The sequence below is a fragment of the Pelophylax lessonae genome (genome assembly GCF_965119305.1).
Source record: "Pelophylax lessonae genome assembly, chromosome: 5".
NCBI classification, from domain to species: Eukaryota; Metazoa; Chordata; class Amphibia; order Anura; family Ranidae; genus Pelophylax; species Pelophylax lessonae.
The window spans coordinates 64,426,478-64,442,646 of record NC_138772.1 but is presented as its reverse complement, the minus strand read 5'-3'; the positions used below and the strand labels follow the sequence as shown (position 1 = coordinate 64,442,646).

Here is a 16,169-nt window from a genome sequence, read left to right as displayed (position 1 = left end):
AATAACGAATAGAAACAAATATTTTCATTCTGCACATGTCCACTGGTGATGGAGGGGAGCGCTGACATCACAGCTCTGAAGGGGCTTAAGAAAGAAGCTGGAATGCTCCAAAAAGTGTAGCCACACCCCTCCGCTGCTGTTCCTCCCAGGTGTCACCTCACTTCCAGGCCTGTCTCTCCATGCACTCCAAGGTGGTTTTGGAAATTCGGGGTTCTTTGTTCCAACATCTATCTACCAGGCCGGAGGCTGCACAAGCAGCCCATCCCAAATGTACACACCACGGGATTCACAACCAAACGACATGTTGGAGAGATGTGCTTTATATTAGTTTTATACAAGTGAGTTGCCATTTGTATTTTTTAAATAGGAGATATTGTACACACTGCAATTAGTTGGCGCCCCCTGTTGTTCCTCTATAAATTTCAAAGAGATCACTACAATCTCATTGGGGAGCTGCCTCTAGTGTTTCTGGATGACTATAGAGTTTATTAAGATCATGTAATGACATTTTAGACTTTTATTTCATTTTAATTTCCTATGTTACAATTGTTGATAATGCACTATATACTGCAGTAGCATCTGTTTGGGTTCTTCCTATCTGGTGCCATTTTGTATCATTTTAAGGGTCTGCAGCTCTTGGGGGGACTGCTTTGCTCAGAGGCATAACTAGAACCTTCAGGGCCCCTCTGCAAGAAACCATAAAGGGCCCCCTGGATCCCTGGCCGGGACCCTCCCCTTCAAACCTGGGGCTCTTCCCACTGATCCTGGGGCCCTTTACTCTCGTTGCGGGGCCCTTTATTACGGTCCTGCAGTGGGACCCTTCATGCCATCTTGGGGCCTCCCCACGGTGGTGGAATGCCAGGGCCCGGTCCCAAGTGTGACCTTTGCGATCCTGGAAGTTCACCCACTGGTGTCAGTAGTTTTTTTTTGGCATTTTAATTGTATTATTTTTTATCATTTTATTTAATTTTTTTACAATGTCAATGACTATGACTCTGTCCATTCAGAAAAGGAAGGAGCTGGTAAATTACATATTTACAGACCCCTTCCCGGTTCTCTATTGTGACACATCCCCTGCAGCAGCTGGAAGGAGAGGGGAGGGAGCACAGTGGGGGGAGAGGGGGGGGGCAGCACAGTAAGGGGGGGGGAACCAGGGGAGCACACAGGGGCCCAGAGACAGCAGAACACAAGTGAACTGGATAGGAGGAGTGGGGGGAGCAGCATACAGAGGAACCAATCTCCTCCATTTTTCTCCTGCAGCTACAGGAGGAAAAAGGAGGTGAGTGATTTCTCTACTTGCTGCCCCCAACGTCCTTCCTATCCAGGTGTACAGGGGAGCTGCACAGGCCCCCTGGAGCATGGGGCCCAGTTGCAATTGCAACCCCTGTAGTTACGCCCCTGGCTTTGCTATGTAAGCATGCCGTAATGTGCAATGATGCTGAGCGTACTTGCACATTATAGCAAATACAGTACCTCCTGGGGCCTATACAGGTAATAATGCTACTTAGTTTGGGCCCTTAAAGTCTCTCTACCACATTTGATCCATTGGTATTTTCCCCTTTTTAATTTTTTTTCTCCTTGTTCACCTTTTTTTGGCATTCGAAACTGGCAGTAAAAACTATGGGGGACATCAATTAAATCATAGCTCTTGCTTCAGTTATTATGCTGTAGTTTGCTAATCTGTCGCACAAATGAAGCAGATTTATCCTAATGTTGCACTTCATGTGATGAATGTGTCAAATCACTTTGCACTCTTTGTTTTCCCAGATCGGAAAGTGTGGAAGATTTGCCAACCTGTCGTATTATGCAAAAGGCAGATTTGCCAATTAGTCACAATTTGACAAAAAAAAAAAAAAAAAACAGCTCTCAGAAAAGCATTTAGGAAGTAATTTTCAGATAATTATGCTTGTTTAAAAAATGGTCCACGTCACTTTCTATTCAAGCAATAGATTGTTGCATGAATTCTGCAGCAATCTAGTTCATAACACTTTCGACAAATGTGTGCAAATGGGCAGACATTCGCAGATATTTCAAAACAAGAAGTGGCCTGGCATTGGTAAACACCCAGCCACCTAAATGATTTTCAGACATTCGCATGGTGCGACTTTTTAAGAAATGGAGCACAAGTGTGTTCATATATCACTCTTTATGTTTCTAAGATTACAATTGCATTCAAATAAAGCACCAGCAGAGGGCAGCATTGCATCACCTATTAATGTGCAGGGCCTGGTACAGTATAATTGTGTCCCCAGTTATTTGCTGTAGCAATGAAATAAAAATGTGCATTTTTCCCATATTGAAGCAAATCTGTTTAAAGAGGAAGTAAACCCTCCTCTACAACTTGTACCTATAGGTAAGCCTATATTAAGGCTTACCTATAGGTACTGTAAATATCTCCTAAACATGTACCGTTTAGGAGATATTTACCTTACATGCAGCCAGTGACGTCACTGGTGCATGCGCTCTGAAGGAACGGCCGCTGGTGCCGTTTCTTCAGAGTCCCGTGCCGTGACCGTCGGCTCCTGTGCGCGTGCGCGGGAGTGACGTCACCGCGGCTCTGGCCAACCAGATGGCCGGATGCCGCTATCCCGGAAGACGGGCGACTGGACATGTCGCCCGTCATACAGGTAAGCGGGCGACACGGCGGGGGCTCGTTCTAAGGTAAGTATTTCATAATGAGCTAGTATGCGATGCATACTAGCTCATTATGTGTTGGTCTTTCAGGTTCCAAAAAAAAAAGTTTCATGGGTTTACAACCTCTTTAACACTTCAATTAGGATCCTCTAGGTGTCTGATCTAGGTCTGGATCTACTTCAGAAACCCATGCTGATGTAGCACTGCCCCCTTAAGGACTCCTGGATTTTCACACTTTCAGGTTCCCCTGGGTTACGGTTAGCAACTTTGACATTCACAGTCTATTACTTTACTTCTTGGCTCAGTCAATAATTAGTTCAGGGGTATGTAGTTGTTTTGTGTTTTATTTTAAGAATTAGGGATGGGAGAAGGGAATAGTGGGATACTCCTTATTAACTATGCACAACATTTGGAGGACATCTATCTGTAGATCCACCTTGCCACTTTAGGGATTTAGGGTTTAGTCTCTTTCCAGGTGACTTGATGAACTACTGTTATCTTCAGGACACTCTCCTAGTATCCTCTTTCTTGACCACTGACACCTGTCCACTCAATATCCTACTCTGGGGTGGCCCCCATCAGGTCAGGCCCCTTGACATGATCCCCTGTACTCACGATACTGTTTTTTCCAGGGTCTCCAGTGTCTCTCCCTCAGTCAGTTTTCCTGGACCTCTGGGTTCAGCTCACACTCCACACTCCTTACCCCTGCATTCCTCTGGCCCTCAGGACGACCTCCTGATACCACATGCCACTGCTACAGAGGAGGAGGCAGCCGCCACCCTCCCTCCAGGACTCACTAGCCAAAGACCCCGCAGCACATGTGTTACTGGCTTTTATACAGTATTCCAGAATGCACGAGACAGCCTGTCTCTACCAATCACAAGGACTGTATTAAAGCCTATGTATCCATTGGTCAGGTTTCCTCCCACTGTCCAACATGCCTCCCTATTGGACCAGTGTGAAACACTCTCTAGACCCAATGAATCACACACTGAGCAGACCTAACTCACAGATCCTGCTCTCTGCTAGACAGAAAGCAATATAGATTTGCCTGCTGCTCCTCTGATAGGCAGACAGAGTCAAAAACTATACTCTCTCTCTAGCACCTACCTACCGGTAGGAGGGTGCTACACTGACGTAGACCAACTTCCATGGTCACTAGAACTCACCCAACCCTTCTTACCTCTTGTATTTCACCATTTGTTTATTATTAAACAGAAAAAGGGGGACAGCGCTCAAATATTAATAACCAATAATCAAAACTCTGTGAATATAAGGATATCAAATAATATCAAATTCAGATAAAAAATTTTTGCACATAAGGACTGTTATTTTTGTCTACAAATTACTTTATTTTATACAGAATCAATGCATTGTCACTTGTTTGCATTGCGTTTTTGCACTGTGCACTGTCACTTTATTTGAATGTGATATACACAGAATTCATGCATTGTCATTTTGTTTGTATTGCAATTTGCACTGTGCACTGTCACTTTATCTGAATTTTAAAATTATTTGATATCCTTATATTCACAGAATTTTGATTATTGGTTATTAATATTTGAGCGCTGTCCCCCTTTTTCTGTTTAATATCCACTAAACACATGTTGTTTTTGGACTAGCAGTTCATAAATAAGTATAATTTTATTTATTTACTTGCACTGTTTTCCTAGGCGCGGTCACGTGACCTATTGAGTCACCTTTTTACCATTTGTTTATTGTCTCTATTAAACAATAAAAAGAGCATCTGGAGGCTGGGATCTGGGTCAGAGGAAGTGACCACAAGAAAATATTCCTTACTTCCTGTTCCGGTGACACTAGGATAGAGAATGAAGGGGTAGAGGTATCACCAGGACAGGAAGACACAGATTGCAATAAAACCTCCACAGAGGTCCTAATCCTCATTGTGTACCCATTGGAGAGACTTCCCATCATTTCCTGTCCTTATGACACCCTGCCATCAGTTCAAGAAGTGAGCGGAAATCTCTGCAGAGGGAACAAAGACAGCTATAAAAAACAAACGCTTTACCACTCCTTTTAAAAAAAAAATGTTTTGGCTGATGATAGGTAGGGGCTTTACAACCACAAAAAGTTTTGTACTGTATGTTCTCATCCCACAGCAAGGCAAGTCCTGCTTCACACGGGTTTCAGCTTGTATAAGAGCAGTGTGAATGGCAAGCTTTTACAAAGCATTTACAGAGCTTTCCGCAAGCTTTTAAAGTACCATACAGCTCCAGTTTGCAAATGTTGAACACAGATGTTAATGGGAGTTCTAGCTGTAACTTTAAACAAGCTGCTAGCAGGCTTCAGCACTGCTTAACCACTTCAATACCGAGTCATTATAAAATGACGTCGGCAACATGGCTTTAGCGATCCGGGCGGACGTCATATGACGGCGCCCGGATCTCCCCGCTACTGCGCGCCCCCGGGGGCGCGCAGCGCGGCGATCGGGGGTGAGGCTCGTCCCTCGGACTGAGCCCAACCCCGATCAAGGTAAACAGCCAATGAAATTGGCTGTTTACCACGTGATCGGCTGTGTCAATCACAGCCGATCACATGAGCGGCTCCAGCGCGAGCCGCTCGTTCCTTTCTTAATGCGCGCCGATCGGGGACGACGCTCGTCCCTCGGACAGAGCCCATCCCCGATCTAGGTAAAGAGCCAATGAAATTGGCTCTTTACCACGTGACCGGCTGTGTCCAATCACAGCCGGTCACAAATGTCATCAGAGAACACGGTAACTAGCTGTCACCGTGTTCTCCTCCTCACACACTAATCCTGTGTGAGGAAGAGAGTGTGGTAACAGCTAGTTACCAAGTACAGTGCACCCCAACCACACTGATTGCCCCCCCCCAATAAAAAGCACCTGTCACTAGCCCATCAAAGTACCCGAGTACCTGTCACCAGCCCATCAGGTACTCTGATGACAGGTACTCGGGTACTCTGATGGGCTGATGACAGGTACTCTGATGGGCTGGTGACAGGTACTCGGGTACTCTGATGATGGGTACTCAGGTACTCTGATGACAGGTACTCGGGTACTCTGATGACAGGTACTTGGGTACTCTGATGACAGGTACTCGGGTACTCTAATGACAGGTACTCGGGTACTCGGGTCCTCTGATGACGGGTACTCGGGTACTCTGATGACAGGTACTCGGGTACTCGGGTCCTCTGATGACGGGTACTCGGGTACTCTGATGACGGGTACTCAGGTACTCTGATGACAGGTACTCGGGTACTCTGAAGACAGGTACTCGGGTACTCTGAAGACAGGTACTCGGGTACTCTGATGACAGGTACTCGGGTACTTTGAGTACCCGTCATCGGAGTACCTGAGTACCTGTCACCTACCCATCAGAGTACCCGAGTACCTTCCACCTGCTCATCAGAGTACCTGACACCTGAAGTACCCGAGTACTTGCCACCTGCTCATCAGTACCCATCACTACTCATCAGTACTCATCAGTACCCATCAGTACCTATCACCATCAGTACTGATCATCCGTACCCATCAGTACAGTATCAGTATCACCTATCAGTATCAGTACTACTCATCAGTACCTATCACCTGCCTGTCACCTGCCCATAAGAGTACCCGAGTACCTGTCACCTGCCTATCGGAGTACTCGAGTACCTGCCACTTGCTCATCAGTACCAGAGTACCTGTCACCTGCCCAGAAAAGTACCCGAGTACCTGTATTCGCTGCGGGATCACCCTTCCGGGGTGGCGGAGGAAGAGGTGCCCCCCCCCCTCCCGCCGCATTCTGGTCCTTTTCCCCGCTTACCGGACCCGCCGGCAGCGGGGAAAACGATCCGGTCCCAGATCCTCACAGACAGGATGTCGAGTGAGGGCAAGCTTGCCCTCACTCGACTTTATGGTCTTGGAGGACCGGAGCTACGGAAAACGTCGTTGCCTAGCAACCAGTTTAAAGGTCCCTTTTTTTTTTTCATTTTATTTAATTTATTTATTTATTTTTTTTTTTTTCTATCTTTTAGTGTACTTGTTAGATCTGAGGACTTTTTGACCCCAGATCTCACAAAAAAGAGGTCCTGTCGTGTCTTTTTCTATTACAAGTAATGTTTACATTTCTTGTAATAGAAATAAAAATGATCAATTTTTTTTTTTTTAAAAAAACAGTGTAAAAATAAAAAATAATAAATAAAATAAATAGTAAAAAAAAAAAAAATTGAAGCGCCCTGTCCCCGCGAGCTCGCGCACAGAAGCGAACGCATACGGAAACCCCGCCCACATATGTAAACAGTGTTCAAACTACACATGTGAGGTATCGTCGCGATCGTTAGAGCAAGAGCAATAATTTGAGCCCTAGACCTCCTCTGTAACTCTAAGATAGCAACCTGTAGAAATTTTTAAAGTGTCGTCTATGGGGATTTTTAAGTACCAAAGTTTGTCACCATTCTGTGAGCGTGCGCAATTTTGAAGCATGACATGTTGGGTATCTATTTACTCGGCGTAACATTATCTTTCACATTATGGAAAACAATTGGGCTAACTTTACTGGTTTCATATTTTTTAATTCAAAAAAGTGAATTTTTTCCCAAAAAATTGCGTTTGGAAGACCGCTGCGCAAATACGGTGTGATAAAAAATATTGCAATAATCTCCATTTTATTCTCTAGGGTCTCTGCTAAAAAAAAATATATAATGTTTTGGGGTTCTAAGTAGTTTTCTAGCAAAAACAACTGATTTTAGCTTGTAAACACCAAATGTCAAAAATAGGCCTAGGCAAGTGGCTAGGATGAATGATGATGCTCCTTGGATGTTGGGCCCCTCTATATGGCTAGGCTGTGAAAAAGTCTCACACATGTGGTATTGCCATACTCAGGAGGAGTGGCAGAATGTATTTTGGGGTGTCATTTTTGCTATGTACATGCTATGTGTTAGGAATATCCTATAAATTGACAACTTTGTGTAAAAAAAAAAAAGTTTTTATTTTTTTCCCACATTTTCCAAAAACTTGTGGAAAAAAATGACATGTTCAAAGGACCCATAATGCCTCATAGAATATACGTTGGAGTGTTTGCTTTCCAAAATGGGGTCATTTTGTGGACTTTTCCATTGTATTGGTGCTCTAGGGCCTTGAAAAGTGTGATAGGTAGTAAGAAAGTTTTATGTGTATTTATGCTCCTAAAATGCCTTATGGTGCTACTTGGACGTGGAGTCTCTTTTTGTGGCCAGGCTGTGTAAAAGTCTCACACATGTGGTATCACCATAATCAGAAGGAGTAGCAGAATGAATTTTGGGGTGTCATTTTTGCTGTGTACATGCTATGTGTTAGAAATAGCTTATAAATTTACAATGTTTTGGGAAAAAAAAGAAAAAATTATAACTTCAAAAAACTCACCATGCCTCTTACTAAATACCTTGGACTGTCTACTTTACAAAAAGGGGTCATTTGGGGGGTATTTGTACTGTCCTGACATTTCAGGGCCTCAAGAAAGGAGATAGGCCATCAGTACATCTGGTGTGATCAATTTTCAGTAATTTGTACCATAGCTTCTAGACTCAATAACTTACACATAACTAAATAATATACACTAATTTGGGTTAATTTTACCAGAGATATGTAGCAGTATAAATTTTGGCCCAAATGTATGAAGAAAAATTAATTTTTTGCAAAATTTTATAATAGAAACTAAAAAAAAGTGTTTTTTTTTGCAAAATGTTTGCTCTTTTTTTGCTTATATCACGAAAAAAAAAAAACCCCAGTTGTGATCAAATACCACCAAAAGAAAGCTTTATTTGTGTGAAAAAAATGATAAAAATTTTGTTTGGTTACAGTGTAGCATGACTGAGCAATTGTCATTCAAAGTGTGAGAGTGCTGAAAGCTGAAAATTGGTCTGGGCATTACAGACCCTTTACCCCTACAGTCTTTGCATTACATACTCCTGACCCCTGCACTCTATGCATGACATTCTTCTGACCCCTGTACTCTATGCATTACATACTCCTGACACCTGCACTCTGTGCATTACACACTCCTTACCCCTGCACTCTATGCATTACATACTCCTTACCCCTGAACTCTATGTATTACATACTCCTGACACCTGCACTCTGTGCATTACATTCTCCTGCCCCCTGTACTCTTTGCATTACATACTCCTGCCCCCTGAACTCTATGCATTACATACGCCTGCCCCCTGAACTCTATGCATTACATACTCCTGATGGCTACACTCTATGCATTACATTCTCCTGCCCCCTGCATTCAATGTGTTACGTACTCCTTACCCCTGCACTTTGTGCATTACATACTTCAGACCCCTGAACATTCCTGTACTCTGTGCATTCTTTGACCCCATGTTTTTACATTTTTCCCTCATAACTTCTGCACTCTGTGCGTGACACATACCTGACTCTTGAACTCCCACACTAAACACTACTGACCCCTGCACATGTTGCAATATAAACTACAGAACCTTGCACATGGTGCTTTACACATCTCTGTGCATCATTTACTTCTAAACCTGGCAGTCAGTGCACACCCCTGACCCCTGACCACTGAACCCTCTGCATTATTGACTCCTGCACCATATTGTTCATTACATACTTCCAAAAGTGTAAACTATGTGTAGTTAATAAGGCCTAGGCTTATCTCCAATCACTTCACAATTAAGGTCTATGGTTACTTAATTTCACATTATATTATATAAGGTCTAAGTGAATCCTATTTCACCTCATTTCCCAAATCAGTGCTACCACATTTGTGCTTCCTACGACCGCTTTTAAAAATGCCTTGTGACACACACATTTGATATTTCTCGCTTCAAAATCTATTATAAACGATCAGAAGAGAAATAAAGAGTAAAACATAAAACAAGAAAAGAGATGGACAGCACAGAAAAACATAAGACTGTTTGAGAGAAATAAACCAAACCATTTACTAACAGTCTAAACTAAAGAATATTTTCTATCACTGGCTTGAGCAAGAGGCCTGAGGGCTGCGCATTAAAGGAAAAAGAGCCATAAAGAGCCCCAGGCTGAGCCCTGGGGCTCTATAGCCTCCAACATATAGGTCAGGGGGATTCTACTTTCCAGCATCTTACCCAAATATTGGTTTTGGCTGCACCAAACATTAATCACCACTAGATGGCAGTATTAGCATAACAAAGAAGCAGTGGTTTAGTGAACTGTATAGAATTGTTACACATCATGACAGTTTGGAATTGTTATATTACACAATCAGCTGAACCCTTTTGTGGTTCTTGGTATTTGATACATTTACTATGGCATCTAATCAGAAATTTGGCTCTCAGCAGCTACAAGTAGAAAAAAATTGTTAGATGCCCTTTAAAAGCCAATTTACAATAATTTGAGCGTTACTGCAACACGCATTGTATGACCATGCGTTGGTGTGATGTGGTGTCATTCATTCTGAAAAGCACCCGATGCACCTTGCAGATGAACATGCATTGCAGCTAAATTGTGTGCCTTCCAGAGCACTGTCAAAACGGGTACCTGCACCTGCTTTGGTGTCTTGTGGTGCATTTGGCAGCCCAGTCAAATGAATGGTATAGTTCAAATTCCTATCGCACACCTTCCTGGTTTGTAGGCTCGTGTGTGCTGGGTGCTGAAGCGATCACCAGTTGGCAACTGGATCACATGCCTGACGAAGGGGTCCTGTGCGGCTCCGAAACGTTGCACTATTTTTTTCTGATGTGATCTTATCTGGAATAACGTTTTTGGACTGCTTTTGCAAGATCCTTGGTGTGCTGGCGAATATGTATCTACAGTCAAATGAATGGACTGCTTTAACGCAACACATTTTATTGTATGGCACAAGTACATGTGATAATGCACTGCAGGGGTATGGTGGGTGACTGTCGTGACGGGGGGGGGGGGGGTAGGCAATTACTGGAACCAATCCCCTGTATGGCTCTCTCTGTAGCAGCTAAAAGCTGGATTCTTCTCCTCTCCCTCCCGTTGGCTTTCAGCTGTAGCAGAGAGAGCCATATAGTTACATAGTAGGTGAGGTTGAATAAAGACAAAAGTCCATCCAGTTCAACCTGTGTAGGTGTGTGTGGCTGTAATCATCTCTCATACCCCTGAATGTTCTGATCCTTGAGATGCACGTCCAATAGTCTTTTGAAAGCCACCATACTACCCGCAGAAACCACCTCTTGTGGTAGAGAATTCCACAATCTTGTAGCCCTAACAGTAAAGAACCCCCCACGTTGCCTGAGGTTAAAACGCTTCTCCTCTAATCGCATTGTATGCCTCCGAGTCCTCATGCAATCCCTTCGACTGAACAGCTTTTTTTCTAAGCTGAGATCCCCATTGAGATATTTAAAAATTGCTATCATGTCCCCCTCAGGCGTCTCTTCTCCAGGGAGAATAAATCAAGCGATTGCAGACGCAGGATCAATTCCAGTAACTGCTCCCCTGCCACACTGATCACCCTCCCTGTGCACCATACATTTCCCCCTGCTGCCCCCCTACCCCCACAGTGCTGCCAGGCTTACGTACTCTCCTTCCCACCGGTAGCTACAAGCACACAACAGGATCCTTCAAGTTGGAGTGTTGGGGAAGGGTCCGGTAAATATGTCATATTTACCAGCTCCTTCCTTTCCTGAATGAACACAGTGAGTGATTGGTAATGATCACTCACTGTGTTCATTCATACCTGAGGCATTGGCTATATGGGGCCCCGTAGTTTCTAACAGCAGCCCTGTATTGGGGTTTCTTAGTCTATTTCAGTGATGGTGAGAGAAAAGAAGCACGGAGCGCCTCTAAGTGCAGTCTGCTTTAATCAACAATTACACATTTCAGAGCATGCGCCAAGCTCACAGCGAGCATGCGCGCTCTTTTTTCAAGTGTGAATATAGTGACACAATAGTGATACGATAGTGACACGTTGTGAGCTTGGCGCATGCTCTGAAACGCGTTGTGTTCTTCCTATTGACTTTGGTGACGTCACGCGGCTCTGCGCTGCGTTCCAGCCCGGCACGCGGAAAGTACTGGATCCCGGATGACAACAGCCGGCTCAGTCTGTCTCTCCGCTGTATCCCTTGGCTTCCACCCGTATTCCACCTTCGGACACTGGACTTACTACCATCTGCCTCCACCATTGTTTGAGCCTATAACACCTGTACCTCATGTGAGTTGTTACATTGTATGTGTAATCGTTGATTAAAGCAGACTGCACTTAGAGGCGCTCCGTGTTTCTTTTCTCTCATCCCTTTTACAGAGCCCAGACTTTTCCTGTGTTGCGAAGCTTGCCCTCTGCTGCGGACTGCCTCTTCTTCCTCAATGGACTCCCATATTCTCACAGTATGTTTTATACATAGTTGCACCACTATCATCTAGAGCTATGACAATTTACCATATGCTGGTCACACTGATCTCCAGTAACCATCCTGAGCGCCAGCCTACCCACTGTTTATTTCAGTGATGGTGAACCTTGGTATCCCAGATGTTTTGGAACTACATTTCCCATGATGCTCTACTACACTGTAGAGTTCATGAGCATCATGGGAAATGTAGTTCCAAAACATCTGGGGTGCCAAGGTTCACCAACACTGGTCTATATAGTGGAGTGATTTACAGCCTGTGTCTCCATCAGCCACTCATATGGATAGGATGAAGGTGTCAGTGTTTGGCAGCTGGACTTAGTAATGAATTAGCTTATTCTAAAATTTGGAGGATCTATCGGGAGATAGAGATACCATAATATACCTGTGTAAACTCCATGGCCAGTGGACAGAATGGGGGATCTGTGACCCCCTGGCCTGGTCCCTGAGAGGTGTAACATGCTAGGATGGCATTCCACTCTACTGTGATTGGTTACTGCACTTTTCTAAATAAAAACAGGGGTAGGATTTAACTTACTGAAGTCCGTGACATGTTGACAGGGCCACAAATGACCTGGGTTTTCCTCGGACGTGTCCCTGGTAGTAGCAATGCTCCCCGCCCTGAGAGAGAAAACAAAGATTACAATCAGTGACTGTCACCTGTGCTTTTCCGTCATATTAGAAAGAAAGAAATAAGAGAAAGTCGCTGAGGGACTGATACAGGCAATGTCTCCATTTCCATACAGTTTTATCCGCCAAGCCTCGCACTTTAGTAAACAAAATGGCCTCCGCCACAGGCCCTGTTTAGCGTGGTGTTTACTACAGAATGACTGCAATCTGTCTACAAGTGAAGAGGTGTATGTGTATAAGGAATGCGCACAGAAGAAAGACTGATGTACGGTTATTAAAACGGCATATCGTGTATGGCAGCTTGCTGTGCCATCTGGCCAGGAAATGCAGCCTAGGCTGAGCCTGACTAAAAGCAGTTCCTTCTTATTATCCGGAATGTGCTGACTGGCAATTAGCAGCAGCGGATGGACGCGCTGTAATACCTGTGATAACAAGAATTTAAATAGATTCCTATCTATAAATGCTAAAACAACAAGATGCATTCAATATTTACTGCCTCGTTAAAGAAGGACAATTAAGGAGCTTTCCAAGCGGCATTCTCTAGGGATGGCATAAAAATAATGCGCTAAAACTAAAGCAAGGACTTCTGGGTAATCTTGGTTACCTATAAGTCCTTTGTCATACCTCACAGTAGGCCTTAGGCTGGCCAGACACCTGTAAATCTTCAGACGAATGTTGGTACGAACATTCTCAGTGCCTTCAATGTTGTTTGAAAGTACCTCAAAATTGAATTTGCTTTTAACATTTGATTTTGGAATACAGGCGGTCCCCAGGTTACAAACATCCGATTTACACATGACTCCTACTTACAAATGGAGGGAGAGAACAGGAAGTGAGAGGAAATCTCCCCCTAGGAAGGGACATTCTCTCCTGGAAGTGTTATCATGGGAAAAGGTGTCTCCACTTGAGCTTTATCACCAATCCTTGTTTCCACAACATTTTCAAAATCCAGTTGTCACAGGGACAAAAAGTGAGGTGAAATCTTCTGAACAGGGGTACAGACAGCAAAACAAATGGTACAGGGGTTTTAACCCTTCCCTATGCTATCCAAAAAATGTAAAATGTTTTCATTTGACTGGAACTACACCTAAATCATGTACCTGTTCCGATTTACAAACAAATTCGACTTAGTGCCGGTTCACATTTGTGCGATCAAAGAGATTGCATGTAATTCAAAGTGCACTGCTCCTAAAATTACATGCGATCTCTGTGCGGTGCAAATTTAGCCATACAGTTTGTATGGCTGAATTCGCACCGCAATCGCACTAAAAGACGCACAGGACCCTTTTTTTTGGTCCGCAGCAGAATTGGATCGCATGGTGGTTCACACTAGTGCGATCCGATTCTGTGCGCACTTGCAGATCGCACTGCGATATACGATCTGATCTGGGGGTGTCATTAACTTTTAATTGACACCCCCAGCATATCGCATATGGCAGTGTGAACTGGAAGGGGTGCAGATGCGATGCGGGAACACGCTGTATATTCGCAGCGTTCCCGCATTGCACAAGATCCTTTCTTGTTTGTGGACCGCCTGTAAGTGCCGGTTCACATTTGTGCGATGCGGGAACGCTGCAAATATACGGCGTTTTCCCGCATCACATCTACACCCCTGGCAGGTCACACTGTCATATGCGATACGCTGGGGGTGTCAATTAAAAGTTAACGACACACCCAGATCAGATCGCATATCGCAGTGCGATCTGCAAGTTCGCACAGAATCGGATCGCACTAGTGTAAACCACCATGCGATCCGATTCTGCTGCGGACCAAAAAAAAGGGTCCTGTGCGAGTTGGGTGCGATTGCGGTGCGAATTCAGCCATGCAAACTGTATGGATGAATTTACACCACACAGAGATCGCATGTAATTTTAGGAGCAGTGCGCTCCGAATTACATGCGATCTCTGTGATTGCACAAATGTGAACCGGCACTAATTGGACTTTCCCAAACATAAACCACACAGGCTCATTTGTTTGAGAAAAAATTTCTATCCGGATCTTTCCTCTCTCTTCAAAAAATTAACATTGTGTTTGCCTCACTAACGGTTCTAAAATCAAAAAAATATGCATGATTTTCTACTAGTGTATGGCCAGCTTAAAGTGTTTGTTACCCTAAAAAAAAAATAGAGGTTGTGTTTCTTTAAAATAGGTTAAACAGCTTGTGCTATCTAACCTGCTCCTCTGGAAACTGTAAAAAAAACCTGGCTGATCCTGCCACCTCCTGTGTCCCCCTCTCTGTGCTGACCACGATAATCATGGCTAATGAGCCCTGACCACCGTGGTCAGCCTGCGTGCCTCTGTCACCTGTAGCTCTCCTCTCTGCTCTCCCCCCTCCCTGCCTGTCAGCACCGTATGTCTGTGTCTCTGTCCCCCCCCCCCCCGATAATAATAACCAGTCAAATGTCCCTGCCAGCCCCTCTCTGTTAAGCTCCTATCCTGCATTGTATAACTGCTTGTAAAAAACGATGCCTCTAAATACCTTTTTGAGAAGTGTCTTTAGGTCTGTCACGTGACTCCAGGCCGCTGTGATACTACAATCCAGGGCTACAGCAGGAGGAGCCGAGCTCTCCCTCTGACGTCACCCGCGAGTCATGTGACCGGACCGTGGGGCTCATTTATAAAAGACGGGGTCAAAGTGGTGCTGATACCATTCTCACTGTCACACAGAACTAAACCCACTTCTTTTCAGCTGTCAATCGATACACAGGAAAAAGGTGCTGTAACCACTTCTGGACCGGAAGGATTTGCCCCCTTAATGTCCAGGCCATTTTTTGCTATTCGGCACTGCGTTAATTTAATGGACAATTGCGTGGTCGTGCGACACTGTACCTAAATAAAATTGACGTCCTTTTTTCCCACAAATGGAGCTTTCTTTTGGTGGTATTTGATCACCTGTACAATTTTTATTTTCGCAATAAGCGTATTTTGATTGGTTTGCGCAAACGTTATCGTGTCTAATAACTACGGGAAATATTTATGCCATTTTCTATTGGTTTTTTTTTGTGATTTTTTGTAGGATTGTGACATTGCACAGATCGGACCCCTAACTGTAATTTTTGACACTTTTGGGGGTACCAGTGACATTACTACAGTAATCAATGCTAAAAATATGCACTGTTACTGTAATAATGACACTGGCAGGGAAGGGGTTAACACTGAGGGTGATCAAGAGGTTAAATGTGAGCCTAGGGGTGTGATTCTAACTGTATGGGGGAGGGGCTTATGAAATGATCACAGAGACCTGTGTTCCTATATAGAAGGATCACAGGCACTCTGTGATCACTTCAGAGAGAAGAACAGTCAGCTGTGTTTACAACAGCCGACCGTCCTCCTCTCTCAGCGGGGAACGATCGCGGGCATCAGGCGGAAATCGGAGCCGCCTGCCCCGTGCATCGGAGTCCCCACTGCCGAGTGGGTCCGGGAGCGTGCCGCCCCCTAGCTGCAGGCGCGCAACCGACGTATACCTATGTCGTTTTGTGCAGGAGGGGCTGCGCAAACTATATAACTGCGGTGGGTGGTCCTTAAGTGGTTGACTTGGGCTGTATTTGGATACCAGGGCCCAAAATGAGCACAGGGGCTGTGTTGTGACTC

General features: G+C 44.5%; 1 protein-coding gene across 6 annotated transcripts in view; it reads right to left on the bottom strand.

Annotated features, from left to right (window-relative positions):
- Positions 1 to 16,169, bottom strand: part of ADAM22 (ADAM metallopeptidase domain 22) — a 491,004-nt gene that overhangs the window by 220,750 nt on the left and 254,085 nt on the right. For all 6 annotated transcript variants that reach the window (XM_082259181.1, XM_082259183.1, XM_082259185.1 and 3 more), the window contains exon 5: positions 12,486 to 12,568. In XM_082259181.1, the coding sequence (XP_082115307.1) occupies positions 12,486 to 12,568 (83 nt within the window). The remainder of the gene's footprint in view (positions 1 to 12,485; positions 12,569 to 16,169) is intronic.